Source organism: Manacus vitellinus, unplaced genomic scaffold (assembly GCF_001715985.3).
Source record: "Manacus vitellinus isolate BGI_N305 unplaced genomic scaffold, ASM171598v3 scaffold_8_pilon, whole genome shotgun sequence".
NCBI lineage: Eukaryota > Metazoa > Chordata > Aves > Passeriformes > Pipridae > Manacus > Manacus vitellinus.
Genome location: NW_021940864.1, coordinates 9,615,766 through 9,634,342, shown reverse-complemented (window position 1 = coordinate 9,634,342; position 18,577 = coordinate 9,615,766). Strand labels below are relative to the sequence as shown.

At 41.4% G+C, this 18,577-nt stretch overlaps 1 protein-coding gene across 1 annotated transcript; it reads left to right on the top strand.

The window, feature by feature from the left end:
- Window positions 1–1,627: 1,627 nt before the first annotated feature.
- On the top strand, window positions 1,628–12,919 carry FLVCR1 (feline leukemia virus subgroup C cellular receptor 1). Its single transcript, XM_018085376.3, is given in 11 exon segments — window positions 1,628–1,844; window positions 1,847–2,274; window positions 5,509–5,653; window positions 6,137–6,277; window positions 6,590–6,657; window positions 6,910–7,013; window positions 8,182–8,292; window positions 9,328–9,433; window positions 9,653–9,764; window positions 10,297–10,364; window positions 11,764–12,919. Coding segments are annotated over 11 exon segments (1,563 nt in total). The 3' UTR covers window positions 11,827–12,919.
- Window positions 12,920–18,577: the final 5,658 nt, after the last annotated feature.

Genomic DNA, 18,577 nt, shown 5'->3' with positions numbered 1-18,577 from the left:
CCAAATTAATAGTTTGAAGCATGTGTTCATATTATTATTCATGCTGTAAATAAAATCAGGAACTGTGGCTTACATAGGTCAACTGATCTTGAGTAAAATACCAACTCATAATTAATTAGGGTACTTAAGACTGGTGGCTAAGCATATCTACCACACAGACAGATCTGATTAGGCTCTGACATACCCGTGAACAATGTGCGATGTGTTATTTGCCGAACACACGCCAAATGATTTCCCACAGAAACCAGTAAAATACTATTAACATTGTTAACAAAATTAAATATTTCTATATTTTCCTGTTGCTCTTTGGAGAACAATCTGTCTTTTTATTAGGGGACACTGTCTGCAGCAACAGAATTACAGACTGTGACAGGGGCTGCCAGACACTGCTCCTGTGCAGGCACATACTGAGTGGGGTTTGAGGGAAGATTGCTTGCTGAAGTGATATCTACCCGCCTCTGCACAAGGCCAGATGGCCAGTTTTCTGGGGTATGTGTCAAATCAAATTTCAGAGGTTGAGTGGAAACAAGGAATGTTTTGCCTGCGGCTCTGGAGGCAATGAAGGGCTGGGGTGGATGCACACACCCTGGTGATGCATTGTACTAACCACCCTCTGCTTCAGTTTGGGTCTCCGTCTCTGCCCATCCATCTCTTTTCACCCCAGTACATTTCTCTACATCACTGTTGTGAAGAGACGAATCTTATTATGGCAGGGGATGGCCAGGGATCTTATTGTGGCAGAGGAAGGCCAGGGATTTTCTCGGAACATGCTGGGAGTGGTGTGGCCTATGTGTCTGACACAGATGGTGCAGCAGCCGAGGCGACCTGACCTGTGCCAAGGAAGAGGAGCAAGGAACGAGCCACAAAGCACTGGTCTGTGATCACCCAGCCTGACCTGGGTCAGGCACACCAGACACCAAAATGGTTACAGGAAGGAAGTGATGTTGCTTGTTCCTTGAGGATGTCATGGGGATTATTTACACCGCTGCCATCTCCCTATGATTCTCGGTCACCCATGGGGACAACCCTTCCAAGTTCAGCTTAAAAGACTGAAAGAAGTGTGTGCGTGTACATATATATATATATCTATATGTACACACATCACTTGGATGTTGAGATGTTGGGGTTGAAGTGGTGCAGGACAGGAGCAGGAGTGCAGGGATTGTGTGAATAGGAGCCGTGAGAAAGATGGATCAAGAAAATGGGAGCAGAGGTGTGAACAAAATAAATACCTCTATGTATATATGTATATATATATAGATGTGTATATACATGTGTGCCTATATATGTAGACATATATAGAGAGAGATATACAGATGTATATACATACATCCACACTCCCGACAGCCTCCCAGCAATCAGGGCTGCAGTACTAGCTTTTTAAGATCACCTCTGCCACAGCAGTGCCGCCCCGCCCGGCGAAACCCGCCCGTGCTCGGGGCCGCCCCCCCCGCGCCCGCCCGCCCTGCCGAGCTGCGGGCCCGGCCCGGGGCGGGCGGCGGCGCCGGCGGCGTGGGCTCGGCAGCGGGAGCGGACTCGGAGCCAGGTGACCTTGGCCGGCAGAGCCGGACTGCGCGCCGCCCGCCGCCGCCGCCGCTCCGGGAAGCTGGGTGGGGAGACGGCCGAGATGGTGGAGGACGGCGGCGAGGAGGAGGCGGAGGGGGAGAGCGGGGAGATGCCGGCAGCCACCGCCGCGCCCCCGCTGCCGCGCTGCAATGGCTTCCTGCCGGCAAGGAGGCGGCGGACGGGGGCGGGCGGCCCCGGCGGGCGGCGAGGAGCAGCCCGCAGCCCCGGCAGCGGCCGAGGCGATGCTGCCGACGGGCGCGGGCGGGTGGAGACGCGCCTGCGCGGCGGCGGCTGGTGGTTCTGGCCGTCTTCAGCTGCTACTCGCTGGTCAACGCCTTCCAGTGGATCCAGTACAGCATCCTCAGCAACGTCTTCGCCGTCTTCTATGGCGTCTCGTTCACGCAGATCGACTGGCTCTCCATGGTCTACATGGTGGCCTACGTGCCGCTGATCCTGCCGGCCACCTGGCTGCTGGATGCCCGAGGTCTGCGTCTTACCGCCCTCCTGGGCTCGGGGCTCAACGCGCTGGGCGCCTGGCTCAAGTGCGGCAGCCTGGCCCCCCAGCGCTACCCCCTCACCCTGGCCGCACAGGCCGTCTGTGCCATCGCCCAGGTCTTCATCCTGGGGCTGCCGTCGCGCATCGCCTCCGTCTGGTTCGGCCCCACCGAGGTCTCCACCGCCTGCGCCGTGGCTGTGCTGGGCAACCAGGTAGGGGCGGTGGGGAGCAAGGGCGGCTTTCGAGAAGTGGGCTTCCTTGGAGTTTGGCATTGAGTTAAAAATAAGGTGCTTAAGTGGGAAAAGGTATTCTCCAGGAAGCGGTTATGGGGCGACATTGGAGAGTGGAAAGACGAGGGAGTGGGGACAAGTGTGCTGTGATGCTGCGCCGCGCCCTGCCCTGCCCGGCCAGCCTCGCTGTGCCGGACCCCGACCGTGTGGCAGCGTGTAGCAGCTCACACGCTTCCACATCAGCTGCCGGGAGTACACCAGTCAAGACCCTTTTCAGAAGTGGTCTTATTCCACTTTCTCTTCCTCTTGCATTTTGACATTTGGATTCATATGACTGAATCCACCCCCGGTTGGAGGGGTGTGAAGTATGTGAACTTTCATGAAGAGCCCCAGCGCCAACATATATTAGTTTCTGCTTTTTAAAATATGGCCTCTAATTGCCAGGTGCCAGTAGTCAATACCCTGGTGGCTCGTGAAGTTTTCTGTTACGCTGTGATAGTTCACATCACTGTGGGGAGCTGATAACTGAGTCCTGGATTTCCTCAAGCTCCCTGGTCCTGGCCAGTTTCAGAGAGCTGGAACAGGTGCATCTAAAAGCACAGGTGCAGGTATGATACTTGGTTTTTTTCCTCCTATAGCCTTGTTCTCACACTGTGCCACTGTCCCTGCTTTTTTTTTTTTTTTTTTGGTGGCAAAATATTGCTAAGATTCCAATCAGCGTCACTGGTGCAGGCTGAGGTCCTAGGTAGAGTTTGATTAAGGTAGTGGGGGATTTCTTTTTTCTCATGTGAGTCTAATGATTTTATGCTTGTGCCACTTTGGATTATTACAACGGTACCTTTAATGTACAAGGAAATTTCTCTCTTCTCAGTTTTTGCTTTCTTAAAAAACAAACTCCAAAACCAAACTAAAAATTCCCCCCCCCCGCCCAAACCCTCAAAAGCTGAATTGAAAGAGTGAGATGGCAAATCAGAAATTAGAAGTAATGTTGTCTGTATATTCTACCGCAGTTCATTAATGTTACGTATTTACGGTTAGGGTTGCTCATTAGCTTATACCTGTCTGTTTGCAGTTTTTTCAAAACAATGGTTTTTTGCATTCAGGTCTTTCAGTGTACAAGTCAACTATTCACTTTGGACTGAAGATTTCAGGCGTTGTTCGTTGTTTCAGCAGTTGAGCAAAAATTTTGGATCTACATCCTGGAATCAAGTTAAAGGTTTCTTTGGCAGCTAAATTTCCACTCTTCCAAACATGCACCAGTCCTCTCAAGTACCAAGAAGTTACTGGGTTTTTAGTTCTGCAGTACAGTGCCAAGGATCCAACTTGAAGTCTGAAACTGATGCTTTGTTTGGATGCTGAGATGAGGGGGTCAAAGTGGTGCAGGACAGGAGTAGGAGAGGCGGGATTGTGTGCATAGGAACCACGAGAAAGATGGACGAGGGAAACGGGAAGAGAATGTGAACAAAATAAGTCATAGTTATTTCTGGGGCATATTCCCCTCCAGAAGGTAGAACTGATCTCAGTGTGCTGAAGTGCTTACTGGTCCTCTGCCAGGGAAAAACCTGTGAAATGCACTGACAAGGTGTGTTTCGTCTCCCTCCAGCAGTCCTGTGCAGAGGACAGTGGCTTATTCTGCAGCTGTGTCACACTCTGCTACCTCAGAGCTCTGTGCTACAGAGGTCTGAAGATCCTGGTCCTGCTTGTGACGCATGAAGTCTGATATGGTGTCAAACATGGAAATTTCTCTCTTCTCAGTTTTTGCTTTCTTAAAAAACAAACTCCAAAACCAAACTAAAAATTCCCCCCCCGCCCAAACCCTCAAAAGCTAGATTGAAAGAGTGAGATGGCAAATCAGAAATTAGAAGTAATGTTGCCTGTATATTCTACCGCAGTTCACTTCTTTATACACATTCTGTTAGGGTCTCAGTGTATTTATTTAATTGCACAAGGCGAACTATGTAACAGAACATTTTGCTATAATCCACTGTGCTGTTGGTCATGCGATTTCTTATCAGAAACTTTTTGTAACTTCAGAGCTGCAGCAAACAGGGCTGGGACTGCAGGCAGGGGAGGGACAGGGTAGTTATGAAAAATCAGATTGTACCCATCTTTAGATGCTGATCATTTGCAGTTCAGCAGAAATCACTGGGAATGCAGTGATGTACCTGCCAAGGGTTGTTAGGAGTGCCAGATTGCCTCAAGTATTTAGCATCTTAAGCAAGGCACGCCAAAGTCATTGGAATGCTTGATCCTTCTGACCTTAACCTCTCTAGATGTAAATGGTGAAAAATGGCATCACTCCACTTTGTTGGAATATTGTGGGTGCTGTATTGGCTCCTACTGGGGGAGAAAAAAACATACCTTGAGGAAAAAAAAGTAACTGTACTGCCTTCATGTTTGTAGAGTTATATACTGAAGGGTGAGGACAAAAAGAGACACAGTCTTTATGTGACCACTGGATACTGTGTAAATCTGATGGTCTGTGGGGGGAAAAAAAAAAGGTAGCAAACCACACATCAGGATATGCACGAAGGATGCTTTGTAAGCACTGTGGCACACCTTAAATGTACTTTCTAAGTGTTAGACCTACTACTCCAACAGTCTTTTTTTTTTGTTTTATTTTACCTAAAATAGATGCAGGTTCTTTAATTACAAAATAAATGTTCTAACACTTTAAAAAGCAGTTTAGTTTTGGAGGAGCAGAAGAGAGAAATTGGAGAGTAGTCCAAGACGGTTGTTTCTTCATGTTTTAAAATGCTTTATATATATACCCAAAATTTCAGTCCTTGTTTTTTTGTCTCTTTAATACATGTGACATCAAATGGAGAAGAGCATTTCTACAAAAGTAGCTTGAGTCTTCTGTCAACTCCAGCCCTTCAGTTGCAGGATGACTGATACAAATTTATGTGCATGCACAGTGTTTTTCTGTGAAAGATTCTTAGATATGTGCTAGGTGTAGTATAGATATACACGAGGTGTAGTATCGGAATCTAATTTAGAAATGAAAAGATTAAAACCTGAGTTATGGAAGCTCGGATTGTAAAACATCACCAAGAGAAAATGGCTCAGAAGTATGATACCAAAGGAACACTTTTCCTTGATAGTTTTATTAATACGTATTATGATAAAAATTCTAAATTCTACCTGGTAAGACTTTTCACTTCTGTTAATTTCCCTATGAACATAAAAATTATTTTTGGTTTTCTTGCTTTACAGCTTGGCACTGCAATTGGGTTTTTATTGCCACCTGTTCTGGTTCCAAATACACCTAATGATATTGATCTTATGGCACATAACATCAGCATCATGTTCTATGGAACAGCAATAGTGTCCACACTTTTGTTCTTCTTAGCAGGAGTTGGTAAGTGTTTCATTCCTGGAATTTAAATGCTGACCATAGGGAGTGTTAACAACATCTCACTTAAAGCATGTGACTGTTCAAAGTATTTGAGGTTACATTTTCTCCAGTTTATTTGTGTACACTCACCTGTTGTGCCAGAGTTAAGCAACAACCACTTCACTGTATGTCGTGCTTCACATGGGGTGACGTCTTTCAGAATATTTAGTTCTCTTATTTTTTTTGCTACAAGGACATTATGATACAATGTGAATTCCCTCTGTTAATCTAAAAGTTCAGATTGTTGGTAGCAATCAGATGTGACTTGTGGCTGTGACTTGATCCTTTAATGACAAAATCTAGAATATTTTTTTATGGAAGTCTTAGAATCACAGGTCAGTCTTCTGAAAATCATTGCACTGAAACACTTAAAAAACAAAAACCAAAAAAACCCCACATTAGTTTGGTAAAGATAAATCCAAATTGTTTTTTCTTCTTTTTCCCCAGTGTTTGAAGAAAAGCCCAAATATCCTCCTAGTCACTCTCAAGCAGTCCTGCAAACCAAACCTCCTGAGGATTATTCCTACAAGCAATCCATTACTAACTTGTTCAAAAATACTCCATTTCTACTTTTGCTGATCAGTTATGGTAAGTGATGCTGCCCAGCTGTAGTCTGGCAGAACAGTTCAAATGTGTGCTGAAAGCACACTGAGTTTTAATTGTGATGGTGGTTTTTTACAGGGGAGGGAGTATCAAACTTTTATTTATTCAGCTGCCAGTTCTGGAAAATCTTGCAGGATGTAAAATACCATTTATAGGTCCAGCGAAGAGATTTCACCTGACAAATAAAAGGTTTTGCCTCTGATGATGGGTCTTAAATGTCAGAAGAATATTTCTTTAGGGTAGCAGATCTGCTTGGCTACCCCTGGAATGACTGAAGTATTTATTTTGGTACTGCAGGTATTATGACTGGGACATTTTATTCTGTCTCCACGTTATTAAACCAGATGATAGTAACTCATTATGAGGTAAGTTTCTCATATCTTCTTTGTCTTTTTGTTTTTTTCACTGTACATTTGCAGAGGTGATGTTTGTTATTATGTAGGTGCTATGTGTGCTCAGATGTTTGGTGTCCTTTATACATCTCTACAGTTTCTTGTACCATACTGCTATGGGAGTCATAGAAATGTTTGTTTGCACTTTTGACTGCCATGAGGTCTGAACTTGACTCTGAGTGGAAGCAAGTTATTAATGAGCACCATATAAATATTTGTTGAAAGGGAGAAGAAGTGAACGCTGGGAGAATTGGCTTGACACTGGTGGTGGCAGGAATGGTGGGTTCGATTATTTGTGGTTTGTGGCTGGATTACACTAAAACATACAAGTAAGTGTGGGTAGGCATGTCTGGGGTCAGGGGTAGGAGAGTGTTGCAATTGCATTCGAAAAATACTGCAATGTAAGGGCTGAAATGAACTGATGATAAAATGCAGTTCATCCCTGAGCTTTTAGTGGCCTTGATGGACACAAGTTTCTGAGGCTACAGTGAAAACTTGAGGCTCTTATTGGTTCTTGGCCAAAAGAAATGAGGGAGAGGAATGCAAAGATGCAAAGGGGTTTTCCATCTACCCCTGTCTCTTCAGGAGTATAAGGCTAATGAGGAAAGCACTGTAAGTCCTACATAAAATGGCCAGGTGGCCCAGGGGGCTTCTTCTCCTAGGAGAGCATAAAGGCTTAAAGCCTACTCTGCATTGTTTTGCAAGATGGACAGGTGATGGATTCTCAATTATTTTATACTGCTCCTGGTCCCATTAGTAAGCATAACATCAGCTTTAATTCAGGAGGTGACCATGGAGCTGAACTCTGTTCAGCTAGGAGGCTAGGAGCTCCCAGGTGCAACACTCAAGGCCCCCAGTAGCAAGCACTGGCCTGGAGCACTCTTTGTGATGGAGTAGTTCTCCCCTGTGACTCATAGCACATTATGTGCAAGAGCTCTAGAAACCTAATGGATGTTAATGCTGTAGATTGGCTTTGTTTCTGCATGTGTTTTGGCTTATAAATATGTGCTTTAAGAATTTGGATGACACCCCTTATTCCAGATTTAAAATAAATAGAACATTATAATGAGATTTGTTTGACTTGCCTCTTAGTGGGCTGACTTTTATTGTTAAGAGTGTTCAATTTGGCTGCTCCTGTGTTGATGTGTCATGTAAAGGGCAGCACTGCAGAATGGTTGAGAGGTACAACATAGCAGAGAACTTAAAATAGTCTTGAGGTAGTAGTATCTGCTGTGATTGTCCACTCTGAGAGTCTGAGTACTGAGTGTCTTGAGCCTTGAGTGAAGCAGCCATATAACCAAGGCACTGAAGAGGTCAGGAAGGAGTATATTCTCATTGCATGCTATGTTTGAGTCAGAATTGGATGAAGCAAATTTTATAGCTTTGGAATGTCTGTTGTTAGAGAGTAAGTAATGTTTATGTTGCTCTTCCACGCTTCAGTAATGTGCTATGACCTTCTGTTAAGAATGTTAACTTTTTTTTTTGGTTGGGTTGCAGGCAAACTACTTTGATTGTTTACATTCTCTCTTTCATTGGGATGTTGGTATTTACCTTCACCCTGGACCTCGGATACCTTATAGTAGTGTTCGTGACTGGAGGAGTACTTGGGTGAGCAATTAAAGAGCATTAGAAGACTTACTTTTGTTCAGAAACAGTATTTAACTGTTTTAATTAGATGATTCTACTGTGTATTCTGTCACCATGGTCTCAACCTACGCCTATAGCTCACAGTACAGGTAGGGTTTACTAGGATTTCACCTTCCGTTAAATCAGAATAAATCTAAAGTAACTCACTTTTCAGTAAATTTCATTTAACATTTTTATGGACCTAAGTCTCTATACGGTCAGTTCATTTGGCTGCAATTCAAAAAGCTGTCTGCAGTAAAGTTGCAGCTTCCTGCTGACCAGTGGAGAAGTGATTAGAATATGAGCAAATCTAGAAAGACTGGCTTCTTTGCATTTTGATTAATCTCTACTTTGATAGCCCAAGCAACATGCTGGTTACTTTGATCACTCAGAAGAGCATGAGCTCTCATCATAGATACATGGTCTAAAACCCTCAAAAGGTGCTGAGGGAATGGTGCTGTATTTAGACACAGCAGACCAGGTAAAGCCAGAAATGTCTTGAGACAACTCAACTGCATTAAGCCCCTTCTCTTCCTGTCATCTGTCAGTCCCCTCAGCTTATTCCATAGCAGCTTCTAGCAGATGTTCCAGTGTACAGCCTCACTCCCTACTGATAGTCTCTCTTTGTCCTTCAGCATGGATATCTGTGCTGATCAAATGATGATGATTCTGTATGTCTTTCATTTGAAAGGAATTGACTTCAGTTATGGAGTGGCTTGTGGACTGGTCAGAAAAGGTTGTTTTGTATGTATGGAGTGGAATGCAGGTGGTTATGGGAAATAGGACAAATATGTTAAAACATCTTTGTCCTAAAGAGAGAGAGAGGATTGGCTAAAATTCTTGGATGTTGTTGAGGGAATGAAGGAAACAAAAGAATTATTGAATTATGTTGTCATGAAAACATGACAGTTCAGAGTACCAGCTAGTTCCTCATACCCAATGTGTATGTTAGATTTTCTTAGCTGTAGTAATAGATGAAGGCCACACCTGCCATCCTTTTACTCTCCTCTTCAACAGGTTCTTCATGACTGGCTATCTTCCACTTGGGTTTGAATTTGCTGTGGAAATTACATACCCAGAGTCTGAAGGCACTTCCTCAGGTCTCCTTAATGCATCAGCACAGGTTGTATCATTTTATTTCTTCAAGCAAAGTAATTTTGGGGAGACCACTATGTTCAGGTCTAGGAAGGCTTTCTTAGACTTGGCTACTAAGTTTCTGTTGTGTTGCTGTAGCCCTTGTTTTTTGTAATTTGGTTTCTATAAGATGTGACCTGAAACTTTTAAAGGTAAAGTGATGACGTTTTTCTGTGTGATCCTGATGAACTGACTTGTTTGTTTGTAGATATTTGGAATTCTCTTTACACTTGTTCAAGGAAAACTCACAACAGACTACAGTCCTCGTGCAGGAAACCTCTTTCTTTGTGCTTGGATTTTTGTGGGCATTATCTTAACAGGTAATTAATTAGAAATACAAGTAATGTTTACTCTTTAATGTAAAAATGTGGAGGTTTTAAGGATGATGTTGCTAATATAGCAACAGCCATTTGGCATCCATTTCTTGGGTCATGCCTTGAATTTGAGACATAGATATCTGTCTCCTGAGTAGGATGGTAAATGGAAAGAAATGCATAAATGGAGGCAGTTTGCAGTTTTCCAAATGCAAGAAACTGCTGATGTGTTCCAGAACTGTACCAGTGACTTACACATGTTGATACTTCCAAATGTGCTGAAAGTGCTAAAACTATCAAGCTTTGCTTAAATACTTATGCTTTAAAGGCTTTTATTGTCATTTTCTGCTTTGTATGCTTTGTGGGGAGCAAGTTCAAATGGGCAATGAGTTCCAATCACAAAAGAGTGAATACAGGTATTTTGAAAGTGTGCTGAAAACAGCTTTCATGTCCTTGCACTGTGCAATCATTTCCCTTGACATGCATGTCATTGCAAAGTTGTGAACCAGCTTCATCTTTTCATTTTTTTTTGTTTCAGCCTTAATAAAATCAGATTTGCGAAGACACAATGTGAATTCAGGGATTATGAATTTGGATGTTAAAGCTGTAAGTGGTGACTCTGTGATTGTATTACCTACTTGAATGCTTGGCTTCTATTGGCATAACAATATTAACTGCAAAAGAGTAAATACAAAAACCTTATGACTGTTTTCATGCTGTTTTGGAACAACAGAGCCACGTGGGATGCTGCCCTCAGATCTGTTTTTCCCCTTAGCTCCCATGAAAAACCCCTAAGGTACCTTCTGCTCCCAGATTTTCCTGAATTTTAAGTGGCTAATATTAATATTTGATTTTATTGCTTGAATCTTACTTTTTCATATTTGCAGGTACCATTGTAAATTGTGAAACCTTTTTGTGTATTGAGTTATGAGGCCATCCTAAAGACTGTGCATTTTATTTAAAATATCTGCAGTCCCTTCAAGTGAAGTCAGTCTGCTGAATAAAAACCATGCTGCAGTTTCTGTACTGTGCTGCATAAAGAGCTGGGTTGTTCTTATGCTAAGCACCCTCTCAATTTAAATGAAGAGTGAGCATAGCCCTTTCTGCTGTTCATGAGGTTCCAAGACCATGTTTCAGCAACTTTTCCAAATTACCACAGTTACTAGTAGAAATAAAGTTCTCACCAAAAACTTTTTTCAGTGGATCAAAACATGAGACAACTTTTTAGAGTCAGATATTGCAAGATCCTCTGTCATACTTCTTTTTATGTGTAGGTGTCTTACATGTACAGCAGCTTTTGATCATCTGTGATCAACTGCACGCAGTTAGTGTCTGCAGGAGGTTCAGAAACTTCCAAACTGGTGCTGTATGAGCTAACTTGAACCTGAAACCTGTGCAGCTGTGTGTGCAAAGTGTGGCATCCTGTAGGCCTGAGCTGGGGCTGTCTTGGGGCTTATATGCTGCTTAAAGGCAGTGGCCCATGACTCGTCTGATTTCTGTTATCACCTTCCTAATTAGCCTAGGTTGTCACACAACTTCATTTGTATTAGCCAAGATATAAGAAAAGTTGGAGTCTTTGCCCTGGTATTACCATAAATAATTAAAAACTGTCTGTGTTAGTAATGTACAATAGCACTTTGATACCAAGCCTTGATCATCAAGATTCTACAGTGTTTAAATGTAATGGAGAAAAAAACTGGAAGTTAATCCATATGTGCCAAACATCTATATGCTATAAATCCATAAAATTTATACTAAGAAACTAAATTCTAAGGGTTTTTTTGTTTGGGTTTGGTTTTTTTTTTGTTTTTTTTTTTTTAGGGGAGAGAGAGAAGGGAAAATAGGTCTTTCTATAATTGCTTAATTGATCTAATTGACTAGATATACTACTAGAGTCTAACTTAACAATTAACTAAGAATACTGAGGTTGGGAATAGTTCTGCTGCATAACAGCCTAATTCCTGTTATGTTTGTGTGTTTTTGTTTTTTTTTTATCTCTCCCCAGGTACCAGTTGACAGTCCTGTAGAATCTGAAAGCACTACGTTAAAAATTCAATCAACTTTATAAAGCTGAAGGAAGGTGACTTAGAAACGCACAAGTTTGGTTGGATATGGAACAATATGAACTAGTATAATCACTGGATTTGTGTGTATGAGTAGTAAAATGTGTTTGTTGATATTGGTGGTAGATGTGTGGTGGAAGCTATGAAGATGCTCAGTTCATTTTGCCCACGATGCAAACAATTCATCTTTGTACGGAATATTTATTTTAACAGTTTTCAAGTTTTGCAGTTTCACTAGTAAAGAACTGTGTGAACACTCTCCACACTAGGGAGACATGTATGTTCAGGATGCATACTTGAAAAAATCTGGAATCCTGAAGTACAATTGTCACGATTGGAAGTATGTAATCTTCTCTTCTTGCTCAGTCTTTGCTGGTGCGTTTGAAAAGTCAAAGAGTAGGGAGCTGCACAGCAGGAGGATGTTCACGAGTTCCTTTTTTATTTTAAATGTATCTGTATTTTAATACAAGCCAATGATTCCTTCTGGGAAACTGATAGCACAATACTGAAAACGAGAGATGACGTGTATGTTTCATACTGGCATCTGACATTTCTTTTGCCTTGAAACTTCTTGATAGGTATCAGAAGGCAGAGATAAGAGAGAACACTGTCTCATACGTTCATTGTAACATTTTTGGGGAGGTTTAAAGAGTTTCCCACTAGATAAATTGAAGAAAAAACATTTCATATTAAATATAGTGAAACGGAGGAGAAAGGCCTTTGATATCTCTGTTGTGAAGTACAGGCAATAAGGAACACTACCACATAGGTTTCCTCCATGGAATATTTTGAGTGCTTTCTCAGTTAAAGCGAGAAGAGTACGTGTTTACAAAGAGCTGGTGCCTTTACTTTGTAAAGATCTTTGCCTCATCTTGAGTTTAATCAGTGCTGCTGAAGAAATTCCATTTTGTCAAACTTTCTCTGAATATATGTGGAATATCAGAAAATGTTTTCTATCTTTTTTTGCATTTATTTTTCTTTGTTATGAATTGTATCACTTGTCTCGTGAAATTTTTGTGCTTGTATAACTTAAATCATGTCTTTTGCAGTTTGTTAAAAGCTGTAAGGATGACTGAAATGAAAACAGTGATATTTTCACTTTGTCTGATCAACTATTTGCTTTTATACATACATCTTAGCTACAAAATGAGCAGACTGTTAACATTCACTTTGTGATCACATTTATCTGAATTTGGGATGTGGGTTTCTCACTGTAGGGCTTCTGAAAAGTTTCTCCTTTACCTTGTGCTTTACCTACACACCTACAGAACTGATAGCACTACAATAATACTGAGATCCTACTATTACTGGAAGAGTCAGACCTGAGCTAGCGGACTTTTTGCAAACATTTAAGTTTTAGCAGTTTGTAAGCTGAGCCTGCAGATTCAGTGCCATCAATGATGCTGTCTCTTTAAATTCCCACAGATGTAGTGCCATCCAGAAGGTAGAATAGAATCCTACTCGAAGTTTTCCATGGATTGTTACAGTTGAGTATGGGGAACTATTTAACTCTGTACTGGTTTCGAGGGGGGTAGAGTTAATTTTCTTCACAGTGGCTAGTTATGGGGCCGTGTTTTGGATTTGTGCTGAACACAGGGTTGATAGTATAGAGATGTTTTTGTTATTGCTGAGCAGGGCTTGCACAGAGCCAAGGCCTTTTCTGCTTTTTGTACTGCCACACTGGCAAGGAAGTTGGGAATGCATGGGAGTGTGGGAGGAGACACAGCCGGGACAGGTGACTCAAACTGACCAAAGGGATATTCCAGACCCTATGACACCATACTCAGTATATAAAGTGTGGGGAAGAAGGAGGAAGTGGGGGCATGTTTGGGGTGGTGACATTTGTCTTCCCAAGTCACTGTTACATGTGACAAGGACCTGCTTTCCTGGGAATGGCTGAACATCTGCCTGTGGGAAGCAGTTAATTAATTCCTTGTTTTCCTTTGCTTGTGTGCATGGCTTTTGCTTTCCCTATTAAACTGTCTGTATCTCAACCCATGAGTTTCCAGCTTTTACCCTCCTGATTCTCTCCCCTGTCCTGCTGGTGGGGGAGTGAGCGGGTGGCTGTGTGAGGCTTGGCTGCTGGGGTTAAACCACACCAAACTCCAAGATAGCCTTTCAGTACAATAAGTATCGTGAGATGCTTTTCTTTTCCTTGTTTCACTGTAGACTTAGAGAATCCTTTTGTATGAAAAGGATCCTGGAAACTTATGTTTCTAAACTTAGCCTCTAAACTTGATGATCTTGATTTAAACATTTTGTATGGGAAGACCTATCGGAGTAAGCTAAGCATGCTTGGAACACTTGCCAAATAGGGTCCATGTGTCTTTGCCAGGTCAAGTGCTAGCAGGCCTTGCTGGTCCTAGAGAGGTGAGCTCAAGAATAGTCTGCTACTGAGGTAGCTGAATATAGGAAAAGTAAATCACGGATACTGAAATGGCAGGCAAGAGTATAGGAGTGGAAGTAGAGATGCTTTCATTATGTCAGTTCTTTACATTTAATGACTTGCAGTGGTATAAACTGCCCCATCAAGGGATGTACACATTTTCAGCCTGAGTGAGAAAAGTTAAAGTTTCTCCCTTCTGATATATGTGAGTGGCTTTTCCTCTGGAAAATATATAATAATGTGTGCCAAAATATATTTGTGTTCTTCGGCAAGATACAGATTCAGAAAATATTTATGTTCATGGCCCCTGGTTGCTTTGACTTTTGCTGTTGCAAAATCCTAACAAGATAATATTTTTGCAGTTTTGGGGAATTGTTTTCAAATATCCAGTAGAAAGTCTTTGGCAGTATCCAGAATGTTTGCTAACCTCTCCGATAAACACTGTCCAAATTCAAAGATGGAGCCTTTTTCTTTCTTAAAATTTATTTTTAATTTCTTTCTTCACTACTAGTTTCCAGTTTCTTTAGTTATGTTCAGCTGATTGTTGAAAAAATATTCTAGTTCTGGTTCCCTGTGTTTTTATCTCCTGCCAAATTACTTGGCTACCCTCTGAAAAGGTTCAAACAAGATTTTGGCATGCTGGAAACCCTGTTGGGTCCCTGAAAAGAAAATATTTCTAATAATAAAGGCTTAATTATATCCTGGATTTAAAAAGAGCTTGAAAGTTGGAAACCTGTGAGCTATTTCCAGGCAGTGATAAAGTATTTCAATAAAAGGCTCAGCAGCAAAATAAAGAACAAATAAAGAGCAAACCAGTATTTTATGCAATAATCTTATCATCTGTCAAGAAACTGAGGTTCTAGCTCACGGCAGAAACAAATTTGGGGTAGTTGAGGCTTTGTGTTTTTTGCTTTCCACTCAATCAAACATAGAATCATAGAATGTTAAGGGGTTGGAATGGACTTTAAAGATCATCTAGTTCCAACCCTGCTTGCCATGGGCAGGGACACCTCCCACTAGACCAGGTTGCTCGAGGTCTTGTCCAATTTGTCTTTGAACACTGCCAGTCTTGGGGCATCCACAGTCTCCCTGGGCAACCTGTTCCAGTGTCTAACCACCCTCAGAGTAAAAAATTTCTTCCTGACAGTTCCTGACAAAGGATCCCTTTCCTGCTTCCCTATATAGGACCCTTTTCAGATACTGGAAGGTTGCTATGAGGTCTCCATGCAGCCTTCTCTTCTCCAGGCTGAGCAGCTCCAACTTTCTCAGCCTGGAAATTCCATATCCATCTGGCACTGGAAATAGGGTTTCTGACTCTCTTAGCCTTGAGATCCTGGCTCAGCTGTCCAGTAAGAGTAGAGGTGGGTGCTAAAAATCATAACTGTTTAAAGAGGTAATTGTATCATGAATGGAATAACATGTCAACTACAAGAGGATGGCATGAGAAACCAAGTGAGGAGAAGCATTCCAATCCCGTGCATCAGTTTTTGCTTTTCAGTTTGCTTTTCTTTTAAGTGTTTTGAGAGAGCTCTAGAGGATGAAAGAGAACTTATGTAATGGAACGTAAGCAAGGGGACTGCCCCCAGGTTCCCAGGGGCCCACCAGGGTGTGCAATTGATAACCTTCAGCTACAAGATTCAGAGATTAGCCTTAAAAATAACTCTTAGCTTTGTATTTCTTCCAGACCGTGTCAAACTTTTGATAACCTAAGTGGGAGAGATCCAGCAAACATTGACCCATTTTTATTTAGCATTCCTAACATGGCCTTAAAGCCCCCATTTCTGTTGCCTGGGTGTGAAAATATCAGATCTGTAAGGCATAGTCTGGAATTGCTGCAGTCAGGAGCTTTCTTAAGCTTAGGACTGAGATAAGTCCTTCAGAGCAAGTGTTTTGTAGATGGGTGCTTGTCTTGAATGACATCTCTTTCTGTTGCTGAATGTCCATGTTTTACAAGGAAGAAAGAACAAGGGAAGAAGTAGGAAGAATTAATGTGAAACAATTCAGGTTAATAGGTCTTTCCTAACTTCATCCTCTTGGTCATCTCTTTTGTTCAAGGCAGTCTGTTGTTTCAGAGACAATCACTGGAGTGTGTAATTAGAGCTGCCAGCCCATGTTGCCTAATGAAAAAGTGGTTTTTTTGAGAATTATTTGGACTGTCTTGTGCATCTACAACCAAGTGAAATTGGGTTAAGCTGTAAACAGTTATTGTTTTCATTTTTCATTCTGTGAACTCACTAGTTTTCCTGTGTAATTGGGAATGTGTGCCCTTTTTAGTTGCTGTCTTTCAATACATGGATGTACCACCTTCTTAAGTGTTATAGGCTACTAATGTTTCTTGGACCACAAGCTGTTATTGTACCCCATGTGATTGCTCCCAGCACCACATTCAGTCTGAAGTCTGTAAAGAGGGCAAAGTGGTGTTAATACATAAACTAGAATGAATTAAGCAAAAAAAATTCCTAAAAGAAATGTATTTTTGTGTAAGACCCATGTTATTTACTGCTCATGTCTTTGTTCTACTCATGAAGATAACAAATATTTTTGCTGTAATATTTCGGGTTTGTTACTGTACCATTCTTTGTTTCAAGAGAAAATTAAAAATTCTTTAGGAATATTCTCTGATTGCAATATTGTCTGTATGTGTATATGTGGATGGCATCATTACTTACTGTTATATGTAACTAATAAAGTGTATAATGCAAAACTTGATTGAAGCAAAGATTAGCATTTTTGATAGCTGCTGATACAGCTGATGATCTAAAAATGATTCATTTTTTTTCCTTAGAAGCTGCCTTTTAATGTAGGGGAATTTAAAGTGAATGACTTACTGTGTCATTAATAAACATGCATGCACATGTACATGCAGAGTGCATGTATGCAGGGTATGTAGATTTATTCTACACAAGAGTATTGGCACCCAGAAAAATTTTCTCAGGGCATGGAAGGAATTAAATATTAGCAACAGCTGAGTTGCTCCACTCTAGCGTAGTGATTTCTCCTTTGCTTTGAAAAAGGTCTGTGAGGAAAAGGAAGTTTAAGTTAACCCCTAAAGCAGAGCGATCCAAAGGCAGCTTCTTGAGGGTAGAGCAAATATTATTTTAACAAAGCACTTGGTTGCAGAGAGATTATCTGGGGAGAGAGAGTAGATTAACTTCTTAGAGAGGATAGAGTGAGACATTATCTTCAGTTATGGCACAACTTTAGTTTCTAAACCCAGGGTTGTCTTCGGTGGGAGCACAGCAGAACCCTTGTGAACACTCTGCAAGGGATCTGTCACTTACCCTCAGACATTTAGCCCAGCACATCAGCTGTGAACCAGGTAAGTTTGAGTAACCTGCTTCAAAGAAAATAGAGTCAGTGTAAGAAAATGGTTTAGGGTTTTTTAATCTCACTTCTCCACAAAACTGGGATTCTCTCTCAGCTATTTTTGTATAGGAGATTCTTCACAGAAGGAGGTTGCAGGTGCTGCAGAGCACAGCAAACACAAGCCTTTTGTTATATAAAAATGCTAACTTCCAGTTCAGCACTGGGTTGAACTTTTAGATGGGTTCTTCATTTTACAACCATGACTACAGGGTCATGTTCCTCTATGAAATCTGCAGGCAATATCTCCATTTAGCATTGTAATTTAAACATTCCTGCAGCTAGGAAGGAACAACCCCAGAAAATTATTATTGTCTTAAAATTTCTTTTGGTTATTTGATTTTTTGTTTTGTTTGTTTGTTTGTTTTAGGTTTTGTTTTTGTTTTTTTATCAGATGCTCAGTCCTTCTTGAAAGAAAACACCAGAAGCCTCATCAGGTAAGTGGAAGATGTGAATCCACCCTGACTATGATTAGTCAGATAATCATTTCTGTAGTTGGGAGGAGGGCCTGTTTATCCAAAGCTAACAAGTGCTACCCTTTCCAGAAAGGGATGTGGTTTGTGTATGGATAAAATAGGCAGACGCTTAATAGTCCAGCTGCTTCCTGGGCTGAAAGCTTTCTTAGAAGCCTCCTGGATTTCCTTCTGGTAGTACTTCACAATGAGCTAACCTTATCTGACTATGTTCTAAATCAATATTTATAGCTTTATTAAACAACAACTTTCAGAAAATAAAACAATAATATCCTGAACTTTACAGAAAGGACTTCAGCAGGTATGTCACAGTAAAAAAAAAAAGGTTAAGTACTGGCAATGGTTAGGCATAATTATTGATTTGTGAGTAATTTGTGAGTAACTGGCTAATGTCTGCTTAACAGCAGGGATCAAAATTCAGCCTCTAGGATGCTAATTTCCAGTGTTTTCTCAGTAAACTGCTTCTGCTTGTAATAATGCTGAGACCATCCAAAAGGTTGTAAATGATATCTAAAGGGCATTGTCAGTATTGTG